This window comes from Galleria mellonella, unplaced genomic scaffold (genome assembly GCF_026898425.1).
Source record: "Galleria mellonella isolate WM207_F2 unplaced genomic scaffold, CSIRO_AGI_GalMel_v1 utg300, whole genome shotgun sequence".
NCBI classification, from domain to species: Eukaryota; Metazoa; Arthropoda; class Insecta; order Lepidoptera; family Pyralidae; genus Galleria; species Galleria mellonella.
This window is the reverse complement of record NW_026442068.1, coordinates 4,187,979-4,205,190: the sequence shown is the minus strand read 5'-3', so window position 1 is coordinate 4,205,190 and position 17,212 is coordinate 4,187,979. Positions and strand designations below refer to the sequence as shown.

General features: G+C 31.1%; 1 protein-coding gene across 1 annotated transcript in view; it reads right to left on the bottom strand.

Annotated features, from left to right (window-relative positions):
- Positions 1-91: 91 nt before the first annotated feature.
- The window catches only part of LOC113523410 (zinc transporter 1), a 32,728-nt gene continuing 15,607 nt past the window's right edge, over positions 92-17,212 (bottom strand). Inside the window, exons 2-8 of the mRNA XM_026909371.3 lie at positions 11,931-12,136; positions 10,317-10,569; positions 8,628-8,738; positions 7,373-7,495; positions 3,530-3,705; positions 2,578-2,677; positions 92-1,849 (exon numbers count right to left, since the gene is read on the bottom strand). Of these exons, the coding sequence (XP_026765172.1) occupies positions 1,722-1,849; positions 2,578-2,677; positions 3,530-3,705; positions 7,373-7,495; positions 8,628-8,738; positions 10,317-10,569; positions 11,931-12,119 (1,080 nt within the window). The 5' untranslated portion in view covers positions 12,120-12,136 and the 3' untranslated portion in view covers positions 92-1,721. The remainder of the gene's footprint in view (positions 1,850-2,577; positions 2,678-3,529; positions 3,706-7,372; positions 7,496-8,627; positions 8,739-10,316; positions 10,570-11,930; positions 12,137-17,212) is intronic.

The following is a 17,212-nucleotide window of genomic DNA, read 5'->3' as shown; positions in this document are numbered from 1 at the left end:
CAATCAAAAACGCAACGTGGAACATAGAAATATGGCGCACAGATAAAAATATACTTGTATATATGTAAAGGTATTAAAGAAAAAATGTGTATTTAGATTATTATTTAAATACTTTATTTAAGTTACATTTATTAATTACATTTATTAACATTAACATAACTTTGTATCAATAACACTTATTTTATACTTTCTTACATATTTGTCATTAGTTATTAACTTATAATAAATGAATAATCGCATACCTAGCTGTCCTCTAACACCTAATACTGTCTAGGAACATCACAGTCGCTTTGTATACCACATAAAATCTAAACTACAGTATAAAATATTAATATTACCGGGTTATTATGCCGTGAACAAATAATATAATATCGGGATTACTTATCCAATCGTCATAAGAAAGTCATAAGAGATGGGCATATAGTGCAGGTGCATTCACCTAATCTTCAGCCTTGATCTAACACGATTTCGCTGTTATTTAAATGTATCGAGAAATGTACTCAATGTAGTTTTATCTAATACAAAAAGCAAAATATCGTATTACCTGGAATTAAGATTGTTGATTGAACAAAGTAAGTAGCTATTCTTAGAACTAGATAAGTTTGTCGTCTTTATTTTTTATAATGAGTATGCTATCAAAAACATATCTATAAAAGCATCCGTTTGCTAAATACTCGTATGGTTTGATTCTCATATGATAGAAAAAAATATTACAAATATTAGTTGAATTCAAAATATTTATGTTTTATAATATTTTTCCTCTAGCGATATTTTTTTTACCTAGTAAATAAACTTGAGTATGTTACTGATCAGCACTATATATTGCTGTCTTGGAAAGGATGCATAAATGTAAATATTCGTGTTACAAAAATTGTATCAATGGTCATTGACAAACATTTTAACAACAATCACGAATTATCGTAAAACAATGATTTACGAATGATCTTCACGGTAGGTAAGTTAAAACAGACAAACCATATAATTGGTGAAAAATAAATGCACTTATTTGACAATGCTGTACGCCCACAATACTATTGGAACATACAAAAATGCTAGTTCTTTTAAAATATGCAATGGATTTCTCTAGCGTTTAAATATCAGCTTGTCTACAACAATATGTCTTTAATTTCAACAATGGATCCTCGTCAATGTCACATCGTTACGATGTCATACTCTTACTGCCACGTGATTGTGAGGTGCAGTCAAGTGACATAATGAGGCAACGCGAACCATGCTTTATTCATTGCACTTTCACTTGTTACTGCCTTTGTTGTTATCAGGCTGGATTAGAAAACTGTTGCGGTACCCGAACATTAGTATCTTTGGTTGTATCTATCTCTAGTAATAGATGCTGTAATCATCTTTAATAATAACTACGTAATCTAAAAAGAAATTTGTACCAATTTTTAAAAATACCTCTTAAGCATTCTTGCTAGCTTTCTTGAACTTATTTTTTTTATTAAGAAAGTTGAAAGCTTTACCTATATATTTTTTTTTTATCTTACCCTGAACTGTAATTATTTTTTTTATACAAATACATTGTAGATACATATAGTGATGAATTTATGTATACGTACAACAAAAAGCTTATATACAAAAAACCATAAATGGGAGACGATTTTGGATATCAAGATAATGGAGTCAACATCGAGTATTTCGAGCACTTTATGGTACATTATCCAAAGCGAAGAACACATAAAGGTGGAATATCTATAGGTAGTTTATATGCGGGTGACGGACAGTTTACGCGGTGGTTCGCAGCAACGGCGCGCCGTGCACTCTTTGGCACAAGGGCTCCCACATGCCTGGTTTGCGAACTCCAAGTAAGCTTTCTTATCTTCTTCTGTACCTGTCGAAATTATTTTGAAAGTATTATAATAAATAACGTATCAATTTGAAGTATCTATGATTATCTAATCGTTACATCGCAACTCAATGACAATATGTGCTGAATTCCAGGTGTATTCATCGCGATGGGATAACTGACCTTCCTATTAATTCTTACCTACCATCTCTCACTAGTGTTCCACCAGCCGTTACCATTCAATTATCATCCATAATTATAAAAAAAGTAATATTCATGATGTACGTTTATAAGTATGAATCGGGAGGTAAGCAGAGATAGGCTTATATATTTAATAATAAATACCTAATCAGTATGATCAGGCCAAAAGTTTTATAAACATTAAGATTGAATTAAGCCGTATTTATATCTATAGCTTTATTTTTACTTATAAAATCGTTTGTTCTGACTATCAATATACAGACAAAACTACTAAGTCTGAAAAGCTGCAATTTGGAATGTAGGTTTAATTTATAACGTAAGCATTGTCTATGAAAGGATTTTAGAACATTTTAACTTAAAAGAGAAACATGGCATAGTGCAACTCTACGAGCAACACTTAATTCTTAATAAAAATTGAGCATCTCTGAGATGCAGAGCATGATAAAAAATTGTAACTAGTAACCAATAGGTAGTTAGTTAATTTGCGACTATGATCAACTGTAAGTATATTTATTTAATTGTTATTTTTCTTCAGGTTAGATATAAAGAAAATAAGAAGTAACTCGTTTTACCTGTAATGGCATCCAGTGCGAATTCTGGTTGTAAAGTGACTAGATTGATGCCATGATTCTTGAAGAGCTTACATACTAATGGCGAACTCTGTTGGAAATCCTGTGGAAGACAACAAATATTTTTTATATACGTATAACCAAATTTTTTAGCAACAGTTTAGACAGTTTTTGTATTGATTAATATTTTTAATTGAACGTCGTCACTACGTTGTTGATGTACGAGTATGCGTGTTATTTTGAAACACTCATTTAGTATTAGAAACAGATACGAGGCTAGATTTATAAACGGTTCAATCGTTACATATGCATTGTTTAAATGATTTTACATTGCGACATAATAGACGCAAATATTTTCTTTTTTTTTTTATTCAAAAATGCAAAAATAATAGTCAAAATTATTGCAGAATAAATGAAGATTTAGCGTAATACACACATAAAAACCTATAGTCGAAATGACGGACCTTAAGTCACTTACGTACATTAAGTTAATGTACGTAAGTGACTTAGGGTCACTTACGTACATTGACATAATATTTAAGATTATTATTTAGTAAAATATAGTCCCTAGCCCTTTTTTAAGACAAGTGAGTATAGTACATATGCATCTTTATTTGATTTGCGTACATACTTGATTTGATAGTAATTTTGGGTGTTTAATTGTTTTCGTTGATATACGTTGAAATAAATCAATTTGGATAAAATTATAGCTTTAAGCTGAACATATTTAGGTGTTTATTATGCATACATATATTTTGACTTATAATGACAAAGATACTGTGAATTCATATGATGGAAAGTGATAACTGTCGCCTATGTAGAAGAAATCTACCACGGACAACATTATTACACCCATGGTTCTTACTATAAACCAAATTATTTCAAACTAAATCACAAACATACACATAAAACTTACAGCTTCTTGCTATATCAGAAATAGGTAATCAATTCTTACTTTATGCGAGCTGTATGCGACGTGAGCGGTAGCTACGACCTTGTCGCGGTGCAGTTGCCACACGTGAAGCTCATGAATGGCCACCACCCCAGGCAGTTGGAGAGCTGCTGTACGTAGCTCACAAGCGCCTAGACCTTCGGGAACTGTCTGCAAGAGTATTAGCCCCGCGGAGCGCACTGTCGAAGTAAAAATATATATATTATATCTATCCATAGGAAATATGTTTAAAAAGAATTATATTTGTACAGATTATTAAAAAATAAATTAAGTGTTATCATCATGATTTAAAGATTTCATCACAGTCTAAAGACCTTATAATTTCTACGTTGTGTTTCCTATATTATCTTCTGATTATAGACCCATAGGAGGTCTTGACGGTCCACAAGGAATAGTCTTGATTAAATCCAAGGGTATCCCTTAATTAAATCCCTGTCGAACAATTGAGGTTGTAGCTTTATTTAATAGCTGAGAGGTTCATCTAAAAGTGAATTAAAAAGTGAATAACTTAAAGTGAGTTCGACAGTCGATAATATAATTTTTCCTCCCCAGGCCGACGCTTCTATCAGCTATGTAACTGTATGCATGATACACTATTTAGTTATTATTTTTATTTCGCAAAAAAATTTTGTTGTCAAGCAGAACACTTTAAAGGACAATGTTCTCAAATAAATTTACCTTATCAATTTATAGATTATTATGGATATATGTACTTAAGTAATCTATATTATACACTTATATAGTTCGTACGTAAAGTTATTATATTATTACTTATTATCTAAATACACCTAAAATTATGAGGTATATTATAACTGTCCAGCAATGATTATCACTATTACTATACTATCAATCATCAATGCTATTTGTTTTCCCCTAGTAACTCGTAAAATAAAGATAAAAAACAAATTACCAGGTATTATTTCTATAGATTCTAATAGAAGAAATGTAATATCGAAATTTATACCTAGATGCAATTATTTAAAATATATCATACTTATAATAATAATTAGCTTTTCAAAATCTGAGTATCTTGATAATATCGACAGTTTAGAATAATAGTAAAAAAAATTATTATATAATTGTTTGTTACAACACAGGGGCAAACGAGCATGCGGCTCACCTGATGGTATATTACACAACTTTTGGTTAAAAAAATATTGTATTTGTGAGGAAGGTACAGGTATAAGGTATACACTATACCTGTACCTTCCTACATATACACTTGTATAACAATGAGTATTTATAAAATTCAAAATTCAAAATTCAAAAATCATTTATTCATGTAGGACATTTTAGCCGCTTATGAACGTCAAATTTTTACATTATAATTTTATATTTACCCTACCGTCCAGTTCGGTATATAGATCCAATTGAGAAGAACTGGCAAGAAACTCAATTGAATTACTTTTTTTTTTAAAGCCAGTTTATTTACAATGTATATTTATATAGGTGTTTATGTCTAACATTAAATGAAAATTCAGTGCATGAACAACTATTGCCATGCACACTCGTCATTCAAGTAATCGTTTAGTGAGTAATAGGCTTTGCTCAGTAAATATGATTTAACAGATGTTTTGAATTTATTTAAGGGTAATTCCAACATATCCTTTGGTATCTTATTGTAAATTTTTATACCTATTCCCATAAAAGACCTATTAACTTTTTCTAAACGATACTTGGGGACAGCAAGTTTGTCTTTAAATCTAGTATTAATATTATGAATATTGCTGTTTTTGGAAATAAGTCAAGATTTTTATGAACATATAGAATATTTGAATATATAAATTGAGAAGCAACGGTGAGAATATTTGCCTCTTTGAATTTCTCTCTTAATGAGTCACGACTCTTCATACAGTAGATCGCTCGAACGGCACGTTTTTGTAATATGAATATATTCTTAATATCTGCCGCTTTTCCCCATAGTAATATTCCATAAGAGAGTAAACTATGAAAATAACTAAAATAGACTAATCTAGCAGTATCAGTATCAGTGTACTGTCTAACTTTACGCACGGCAAAAGCTGCTGAACTTAGTTTCGCTGCAAGGCTTTGAATTTGTGCACCCCATTGTGTTTTATTATCTAGTGTGATTCCTAGAAAGACAGTAGATTCTATAAATTCGAGAGATTCGTCATTTAATTTAATATTGCAATTAGTATTAAAACTTTTAGATAGAGATAAATTAACACATTTTGTTTTTTTAGCGTTTAACATAAGATTGTTAGTTGTAAACCAGTTATTTACATCGTCATAATTATTAGTCATTCTATTAACTTTAAAAATCAATGAAGTATCGTCTGCAAACAATACTATGCCGCATCTATCCTGCATGGCATATGGGAGATCATTAATGTAAACTAGGAATAAAAATGGACCGAGAATAGATCCTTGAGGTACACCCATTTGCACAAGTGACCCGTCAGACGTAGCGTTGCTAATCTTCACTTTCTGTATTCTATCAGATAGATAAGATTTTATTAAATTTAAAGCATTGTCTTTGACGCCATAAAAAGCAAGTTTTTTTAGCAATGTATTATGATCAACGCAATCAAAAGCCTTAGAAAGGTCACAAAAAACACCTATCACATCCATTTTAGTTTCCCATGCAGCAAATACGTGTCTAAGCAACTCTGCACCTGCGTCTGTAGTTGAACGACCTTTGGAAAAACCGAATTGACTATTGTGGATTAAATTATTTAAATTGAAATAACTGACAAGTTGCATAAGGATTATTTTTTCAAAAATTTTACTGAGTGCTGGGAGTATGGATATAGGTCTATAATTTATTGGGTCACTCCTATCTCCAGATTTAAAAAGCGGTATGATTTTACTAATTTTCATTATATTAGGAAATTTACCTTCATCTATACATTTATTGAAAATAAAAGCAAGAGAGGGCGCAATAATTTCCATTATACTATCCAGTATTTTAACAGATATACCCCATAGATCCTCTGTTTTTTTATTATTAAGTTGTTTAAATATTTTCATTATTTCTACTGTTGATGTATGTCTAAAGTTAAATACAGCTGATGACTTGCTAACATTGTCTGTTAGTAAAGTTTCAGCAGCAGAAGCAGGGAAAAATTGCACATTTGGAAAAATTACAGCAGGGGAAGATTTTAGAGCCTGTGTCGTAATTAATGGAATATTAGTAAAATAAGATTCGAATGTATGCGCGACCTCTGTGTCGGAATTTACCAATTTGTTATTAATATTTAAAGCTATTTTGCTATTTTGAAAATTAACTTTTCCAGTTTCGCTATTTATTACTTTCCAAGTGGCTTTTATTTTATCTTTAGATTTAGTTATTATTTTACCTAAATAGAGAGACTTAGCTGTATGACAAACCTTTTTAAATATTTTCGAATAAGATTTTACATGTTCATGAAATAAGGGATCGGATATATAGCTTCGTTTTTCGTAAAGTTCGTAAAGATTAGCCCTAGACTTATAAATACCAAACGTGGCCCAGTCACAAAACTTTGATTTTACACTAGTTGAAAATGTTTTTGTTTTAAATTCACTGCTAGCTTCATGTTCAATTAAATTAAAAATATGTTTACATATAGATATAAATACTATTTTTTATACATATAGATAAGAAATAATACTGTTTTAATGGATGAAAATGGAATTGAAGCGCCGGCTGCGCGTTTTTGTTGGCATATAATATTATTTTCACCTTTCATTATTTTTTAAACAATTGTGATAGTTCCTACCTAGAAAGGACCATGTGATGGTTGATCTACAGGTTATGTTTATAGGAATGAAGTCACTTGATTCCTTTGCTAACATTTTTTATTCAAGTAATAATATTTTGTGTTATTAATTATGGTCACTTACTGAAAGGGTAGTTTAAGATGACGAGAATGATGGCAGCGAGTGCCGAAATCGCGGGGTCAGCGATGCGTGCGGCTTCTGGCTCCCATTCCAATGTGAGGCCAGCTCCGATTACAAATAGGCTACCTGGTACAGAATCATATCAATTAATTAAGTGCATATATATTGATGTTAATTATACAAACGTATAATAAGTAGTCGGCGAATGAAATTGAGTGTTATATTCACCACAATTGCAGTCGACGTTCACGTTTGACAACCATATTAGAGACTATAGTCGTGAATATATTTATTTATTTTATTAATATTAATTGAAAGTATAGATATCGCCATTTAGATATTAGCCTCTTCGCATAAATAAATGATATGCGCACTATTAGAGAAAACTAAACTTTATTCACTTGTTCTTTGTTGCCATAATAACATTACTATTAACATAAGTTACAGTATCCTGAGAATGAGTAAGGTAACGACAAGTTTTCTTATCCAATCACTATACTTGTGATAACTTTTTAGTATACATACTATGTATGTAATTATGTAATTGAACAATTGCAAGTCTCTTGCGGGGTAGGCAGAGAGAAATCAGTATTGTAATTATTATTATAGACTTGGGCATAACTGGAAGTTACTTTTGAGGCCGCTATCGTGGGTATTGACACTATATATATTTATACTTTGTTTAGATAAATGTGAAGTACTGAATATTTTTTTTTTAATTTACTCAGTTTATTTAAAATATGTGATACATATACCCAAACATTATTTCGTGTATTATTTAGATGGTGTGTTGAAATTTATAGTACACATAGAATTAATTAATTTTAATAGATTTATGTTACTTAACCAATAAGTATACGTTTAATATTAAAGTCACGTGAATATTACGTATAAATATGCATACTCATTTGATATACATCATACATTACTGGCATTATTAAATAATTGTAATTGGGTTAAAAGTATTGAATATAAATAAATCTTATCATTTTTTATCTTAATTGAAGAATGCAAAAAAAAAAAAAACTTCTATGTTATGTAAAAACATTGGATGAAATTTAGTAAATATATAATTTCGTAGACAATCAGTAAAGAACATTAAGACATATTAAATTATACAACAAAGTGGCTGCGATTTACTGTTTTGTCTTCATGCTTCACTCAGGACCGTGTGGCCATATATCGAGCAAGTATAAATAAAGTAATATGTTACAGTATGTAACATAAAATACCAACATAGATATTATATGATACTCACTGGCAATATCTGTGGGCACATGTGCGAGTATAGGTTCCCCTGTTCCTGTCTTCAGTACGACGCCTCCGCCTTCGGTCATGCTAAGTCGTCGGCTGTAACTGAGTTCACGACCTAAAATACATTAAACAGTGTTTCAGGCAAGTTTTACATTACTTTTTTAGTAATGTATATAAATAAAAATCTTAACGCTGAGTAAAAAAAATAGCATCATGTAGCTCCTTTCGCCCCCATTTCTTTTTCTTCCTACCCTTATCCCAATTATTATATGAAGTCGGCGTAATATGTTTTTTATCTATATTACAAAAAGATTTGGCTTGGTTTTATGATCGACCGCCTGCCTGACGTCAACCCTCTTTGGGAATGCATTTGTTGGTGGTTTCCGCCACCTACGGTATCTCGATACCGTAGGTGGCGGAAACCACCAACAAACAACAAAGGATTGAAAAAAAAAAGGAAGGGAACGTTGGTAATGCTTAAAGGAAATTGGTAAATGAGAGGAATAAGGGACTTATGTGGGAAAGGAAAGGGGGGACACTGCAATTGCGGAAAGGATCGGGACACTGCAGCGGCTTGGGAGGCCGGGGTCCCATACCCGTATGCCCTTATTCTAGAATCGGACAGATTTCTAGAGAAGAACACCCCTTTCGCTCCCTTTCTTGTCGGAAAATCGACACGACTTTAGAGGGCAAAGAAAAAAGGTCGTTCCATTTTTAAATTACAGGACGGATATGAGTTTACATAGTAATTTATCTGGCCGCAAAACACGACAGATATGGATTTTCATACAACTTTTGCCGGCCGCTGCCCGCATGTAGATGACCAGTACGGCAATTTTGATTTATCTCGAAGAAGATTGTCAAAATAATGCTCACATTTCCAAGCATGTTTGAGAAAAAGTACTTTTACTTTGAAACATGGCTACCAAGGAGATAACTAATAAAATGTTTTATTTAAATTTCGAATTGGCTTGCAAATAGAAAGCTATTTATTGAAAAAAAAAACAAAGGAACATTATGGCGCGTGAAAAATTATTATTGTTCGTTGTTCGTCATTGAACTTAAAAAGTAAAATTGTGTTTTTGATTTCCGCGCATTGTTTGAGAAAAGTACTATACAGGTCTTGGCCACAACTAGGCATTGATGGACTCACGTATGTGTGGCTCGGCTACGTCTCGGCCCACATTTGCACGTTCGTCCATCAATGCCTCAGTTACTGGCCGCTGCAGTAATGTACTATAAGCGTAACATTTATATAGGACATAATACATACAAATAAGTAAAATTAGAACCTCCTTTGATGTCGCTTTGTCATTATTTAAATGAGAGAGGAATTCATTGTCATAATGTTCTAAAATCTTAATTAATCAGAGCAGTGGTATGTTTTGTTTCGCACAGTTAAACGTTCATAAACTTGAATGGTTTGTTTGAAAATAACTTCAACTTACCTCATTCACGCTTGTAACTGATATCATAAACAATCGCCTATTACATTTATAGTTAAAGCTAAATGTTATTTATAAAGTAGATGTTATAGAATAATTTTTTTATTAATCTTTTCTCATTTACTAAAAACATTGTGCAATTTGCACAATATCGTATGAGGATGAATTGAGGAGAGAGCCCTGTCGGTGGCGAGCGGTGCAATGATAAAATATATAATTATCATAAATACAGAGTACTAACTACTAACCAGCGAGCAGCATATAGTTGATAGCGTGAAGCAGCAACCCTATCACCGCGCAGCCCACGATAACCTTCGGGTACCTCGGGGGCTGTCCATGCGACGAGTGTACACCAAGTTGCAGCGCGTTGACTACCAACGCAAGTGCGAAGGACGCAAACAGCACGTGGACAGACAAACGGCCGACCACCTCGATACGCGCCCAACCGAACGTGTTACGGAGACGACCTTCCCTTCCTGCTACTTCATCAGCTCTTTCATACTGTTTAAGACAAAAGAAATCGTGATAATATATTATTGTTGTACGACCATTATTTTATGAGCGTTGATATTTTCGACATAGATTTAAATAGATGGTGAATCTTTATGTAGGTACATTGCGTGCCTACAAAATCTCAAAAGATAAATATCAATTCGGAGTTTCTTTTCTGATCAAATCGAAGCATATTGTTGTTTAGATACTTACGTCTATTTTTTATACAAACTAAATTTATTTGCTTTGTCTATATTGATCTGTATCCATATGGTTTATACTTGTACATAAGTTTAGACAGTACCAGCGAAGGTCATATCTTTGAATTTGATTAAAAATAAGAGTAACTCATACTGCGTCTTATATAATAATATTTAGTAGGCATATATAAAACGAAACATTTATAAATTATTTTAAAATAATGGCTATCTATTGCAATAAAATTATAAGTAATTCGCATTCAGGCCATTTTTTATAATAATATTACCGTTCTAGAACAAAAACTTGTTTTGAACCCTATGTTATTGTTTTTAATCTATGAAAGTTGTCTATGTTTTAATTTTGATAAGTAACATATGTTGACAAAACTCGTGCATACTTAGCTCAGATGAATATAGGTAGTTAGTGTTCTCAGTATTGTAAACTAGCTAAAGTTAATATTTTTATCTTTACCTAGTTATCTTTTACATAATAATAAAATTATAGAACGAGGAAATGACTAATAAGTTTTTGCGCGACAGACATGTGATATTTCAATGCTCCTACTAACAGGAGGCAGGTACTCTGTAAGAAATCTAAAGATAGCGTTAAATTAAGTGAAAAAATATCTGCAAAAAAACTGAAAGTGACCGAAAAATAATAAACTGAAATATCAATGGGCCGGTCATATATAGCTACATCGTAGTCGTGAAATCGACAATTGATGGGAAAGAAAAGTTCCCTAATGGTGATTTCGTACAGGCAAACACAGTACATTTATTTTCTACATGGAATGCTAACCTTAAATACGTCGCAGGGAGTCAGTGAGTATTCTAAAGTTCTATGTCCGGTAGTATGCTCAAATGCAATCCCGAAAGTGTAATACAAGTTAAGTTGTTACATTGATTATATTATGATATGATTTTAATGGATTCATAGGATGGTGACATTGCAGACGGATTAGATATCTATCCGACGGATATTGATTCTTCCAAAAGATATCTATCCAGTCCGAATCAAATGTCATGGAGGGTATCAAAACAGTATACTCTGTGTCAACTGATTCTCTTTATTGATTCTTCCAAAAGATTACATTAGTAAATTATTTGTATTTATGTAAACGGAGGGTTGAGACATTTAATAAATTTTTTATCACAGTTTTATTTAATTACCTTATATGCTAATAGAGTGGTCACCAGTCCCACTAGTCTGCAGAGTGAGTGACAAGTGTCGACAAGTAGTGTCGGCGAGTGTGTGAAGTGTGAAGCGAACAGTCGTCCGCTGAATCCAGCCACTGCCAGCAGCAGCGCCAGCAGAGAACGCGGTGGCGGCAACCATTGCAGCCACTCTTTCATTGCCATGTTTACTTCTTGTGTACCTGATAACAAGAAAAAGTAATCAATAAAACTCTAACACGAATTGGTACAGTGAGTATTGTAATATCCACGAAAACAATGCAAAGAGCTTTAAATGGGACAAACACTAGAAAAACCTGTTAGATTAAAACACAATAAATTAAAGTTTGTATTAATAGATATCGGCCAAATCAATTTGAATTAGAGAAGATTAGTTTCTTTACTGCACATTTATTGGAATTTCTATTTATTTTGTAGTAAGTTTTTGCTATAAGATGTAACTAATAAATTTATTAAAAAATATACAAAGTAAGGCCTATGCCGCAGGTACTATCCTTTACATTAAGTATCATAAGGAAATAATTTTATACCGGAATAGAAGAGAATAGGTTTATTATTGATGAATCCGAATAAAGTCGAGATGTTTTTAGTTTATTTTGAAAGTTAGTATAAATTTAAATAGGCATCTATGTAAAACGAGATTTATATGATTCTTATGTTATGCATGCATCTAATAAATGAATAATGTTATTGTTATCAATCCTAATGTTCTCATGATAACACAGATCATAAGTGGCTTTTCATAGTTCAACAAGAATTATTTTTTTTTGCGGCAAAAAGATGGCAAAGCTTTTATATCGTACGGCTTTAATAAAATGTACGAGTATAAAGATTTTACTGGCAATATTATCTATTTCGATTATAGATATACATAATACTTATATTATCCCAAGTGATCACGTCGCCGTGATAAAAATTAGACATTTAAAATATGTGTTAATTTATGACATGTAACATGGTCTATCTATATGCTAAATTTTATACAAATCCACATAGTCAATTAAGTATTATTGGGTAACAAACTTCTTTAAAAACTTTCACATTTATAATATTAGTAGGATAAGATTAACTCTATGGTCTCATCTAACGGCTATCAGAATCGGAGGCGAGCCGTGTGTGGGAGCCTCGACTGGTTTACTCGAGCTTGAACCGTTTGCACTGTTGACTTCTGGGAACAATATCTATATGGTCAATCAAACCTGTTTGTAGACACAAATGCAAGACCAAAGCAGTATTTCAGAGACATAAAAATAAATAGGTCAAATAGGTATATTTATAATATTTGCCACACGTATTTAAAATTGAAGTTACAATCGTAACAAATTATATTGTTTCGGTTTTATATTGCAGTCTGTGATAAGAAATACACTAAATTATATAAATGAAATATAGTACTATATAAACTCTGGGCTGTAGGTATTTATATTTTTAATATACCAATTAATATATGCCAAATTAATTAAATCATCTAACTGTATATTTTATTAAAATTAATGTTGGAAAAATTTGCGAGTTCTTTTAGATTGTGATGGAAAATAATTTATTAAGCATGTTACTAATATATTAAATAATGGAACATGAAACAAGAAATTACTTTTTAGCAATAGTTTTAATTAGTAGTGTTAATTCAGGATTTACCCCTTAATTTATGATCTGTTAAACTTAAACTGTCGGTTAAACTTTTTGCAAAAAAAAGCAATAGCTAAGTTTCATTATTCAATTTCATGGCTGAAATTGCGTTCCGAATGGCCAATAATGAAAAAATTACAATTAAAAAATGTTAAAATCTAAGTTTACTTGAATATTTCTTTCTTTCGTTGTTTCCAAATCTATTTTTTTTTTATTTATTAGATAAAACATTATGTTAAATAGTACTTTTGAACCTAACTAGTATTTATAATGTACTTATCTCTAAGATAATTTTGGATTGGTTTTTCCAAGTGTCTAGATGAGACAGCTCATAGCACTGTAAGCAGAATTGCAATTTTGGGATTTCAGAACTTTATTTCTGGGGTAAATAGTAAAATAAAAGAAAATTGAGGGTTTTTTTATGTAGAATATTGATTGATTCGCAATAATATACTTTTTTTGCAAATCTTGGGTAATCCAATATTATATGTGCTATGGTTTTTGGGGTTTAAGTCTTACAACTGCAGTTGGGATTGTTTCACCAGTTTAAACCTATGAATATATGATCGATTCTGTCTATGTCTAGTAAGAAGATAAGTTGTTGTAGTATACATATCTATCATTTTTAATATTTTATAGCCTTTTCTTGTTACTTAATAGTTCGTTTTATTGAAGCGTAAAAGACTAAAATTGGAACGAAACCTTTAATAGGTAACAAATTAATAGGATAATTTAATTATTTCAAATAATTAGCTATTTATATATCATAAACAGTTCTGTATATTATATAGTTTTTTTTAAATGCTTGTACATATGAATGTACACACACAAAGGTCATATATGGTGATGCGTTTATGGAATTTATGAAGTAAACAAATAGGTAAATGAATAATATACTAATTTATATGTGTGACAATTTTGTTACATTTTGATAGCAACTCCTAGACATCAATAAATAATTTTAAATGTATTGTAATCAATTTTTTTTTATTTTATACTCGTTTTTCTGACGATCTTATTATGTGTTCAGGAAGCAAACACACAAGGATATTAAGATTTTTTTTCAATACAGAAAATGATTAATTACTGTGTTTTGTTAATTAACACCATACATTTAATTTTGATACAGAATAAAACGTGTTCCGGATGAATTGTAAACTTGTTATAAAAATGTTTTGGATTTATAGTCATCTATTAACGTGATCGTTAATTTTAAATTATTAATGAGATGGCCATGTTGATAGTTTATGTAGATTTGTGTAGGTATACAGGTCACCTTTATTCGAGGAAGATGACGATCAACCTTATAATAGGTTGTCTCCGGCGCTTAAATTGAAACGACCGTCCATCACACAACGTAACATGGTTGCGTTGATCTCACAGAACAACTAACCGTGATTCATGCCATACTTTTTATGAATACCTAAGTACATTTTTTCTATGCAGTTTAACGTTTTTCACTCAAGTTTGAGGCAGCAACTTGATTTACTTTTCATTCGTTTTAAAAGGTCACGGAACGGTAGCAAATATACATATATAGAACATTGGAGGCAACATCTAACAGTGGACACTCTTAGTCTATAGTCTTATTTTCGATTGTTAAACAAGAAAATTTCTTCAATAAAATTTCAGACGAAGGCAATCATTAATTTTTTAAATTTGAGCATTTGATATATCTACCATGAGATTCACTAGAATAAAAAAAAACAAAGCCTTCCTGCCTTCTTTTGAAAATTTTGAGACAAATGAGTTTAAAATTGAAGGATATTCACTCGTCAATTATAAATTTAAAAATTTATAACTTTGAATTTAGGTGTTTAATATAAATCTAAGAAACCCTCGTTTCCGCATTTCTGGAAAATTGTCCCTCGTTAGTTTATCGATCATAAGCAAATTTTATTACAGGCATTTTTTGAAGTTGTGGGACGAAAGTGTTTAGTTTTATGCGCTAAGTAGAATCTTAAAAAAACACGCAATACAATTGCTTGTTTTTTTTTTACTGTTACTTATTATTTACTGTTACTTATTATTTATGGGACTCAAGATGGGATGGAAGTGAAGCTAGGGCAAGCTGTTAATTTTTATATAATTTTTTCACAAGTTATCAAAACTTTCAACCGTGATATTCACCTAATAGAAGAAAAATACATAATAACAAATGCAAGATTTGTAAAACTCTTCTAAGACAGTTAAAATATAATGAGAAAACATTATTTGAAATTCAAATAATAGAATAATTTTAAAGTGGGGAACTTTCGAAAAATATGTTTAATGGACAATTAGAGATAAAATATCATACTTGGCTCTACATAAGATCTTACATTTTTTTACAGCGAAAGAACGTCGAGGTTTGATATTACTTTTTAAAGTTGAATGTTTTGATGGAATTAAATAACGGTAATCGACGTCCGAATCAGACCTTTTTATAATAACTGTTTAGGTTGATTTTTGTTGTAGAACTTCGTGCTCTATTAAGTGTTTAAAATGTGCAGTTATTATAGGTAAGCATAATAGTACGGTTTATGTCGATGTTAATATTTTATTTTTTATGAGATGATAATGAAATTGCCACATAGCCCGCGCTATCGGTATATGCAGTGTGGCTTCAGTGAGTCCAGAGTCCTCATTAATAATCCTTTTCCCCCTATTAAATAAAAATATTTGAAATATCAGAGCTCAGATTCAAGAGGCTCTTTTAAGAACAGCATGTCTTGTTTTAAGGTTGTTATGTTTATTTGTGTTTTTTTAATTAAAATACAATTTCAATTTATTTGTACTGATATTTTTTTTATTTTTGTTTTTAGTCAAGTTTTTTTATGCAACTTAGAATGACAAACAAGCTGACGTCTCACTTGATGGAAAGTGGTAACCGTCGCCAAAAGACATGATCAGTACCATAGGCATAATAAAGTATACTGTATCGGCTATGATACCCCCATGCGTTGCCATTATTGAGAGCTAAGGTGTTAGCCTGTACCCTGTAATTTCACTGCGATATTCCACACTTCAAACCGAAACACAATCATGCAAACACAACTGCTTCACGGTTGAAACATTAATGGTACAGAGGTACCCAAACAAACGACTTTTGTACAAAGTCTCCCTCTGTTAAGTTTCAGTAGGTAGATGTCGAAAACTAAAAGCTAGAATATATTTTTTTATAGATTTGTTAATAATCCTTACTAGTATTATAAATTATCATCCCACGCTGGCTTCAAACAGCTTATTTGAAAATGAAATATAGCTCATTTTATTCGATAATGAACTTCCTACGAGTAAATTGATATTGAAAATCGGTTAAGTATTTTTAAATTTATCCATTACAAATAAAACAAATTTTTTTTTCTTTATAACATTAGTTTAGAGGGGAAAATAAGTTTGTATTTTGGTTACATTTTGACACTTTAACACTTTAACCAACTGTTGTGACACAAGATATTATGTATTGTATGGAGCGGAGAAGAATTTAGGCTCAGATATATATTTATATATTTATTGTAATATATTATTCATCTCGGTTAATGAACACATCCCGTTCATACAAACGCAGTCAGGGGTATAAATTAGTAACTGTATATTTTTTTTTATTTATTCATAAATTTTAAGCATATGATGAAATATTTGATGTT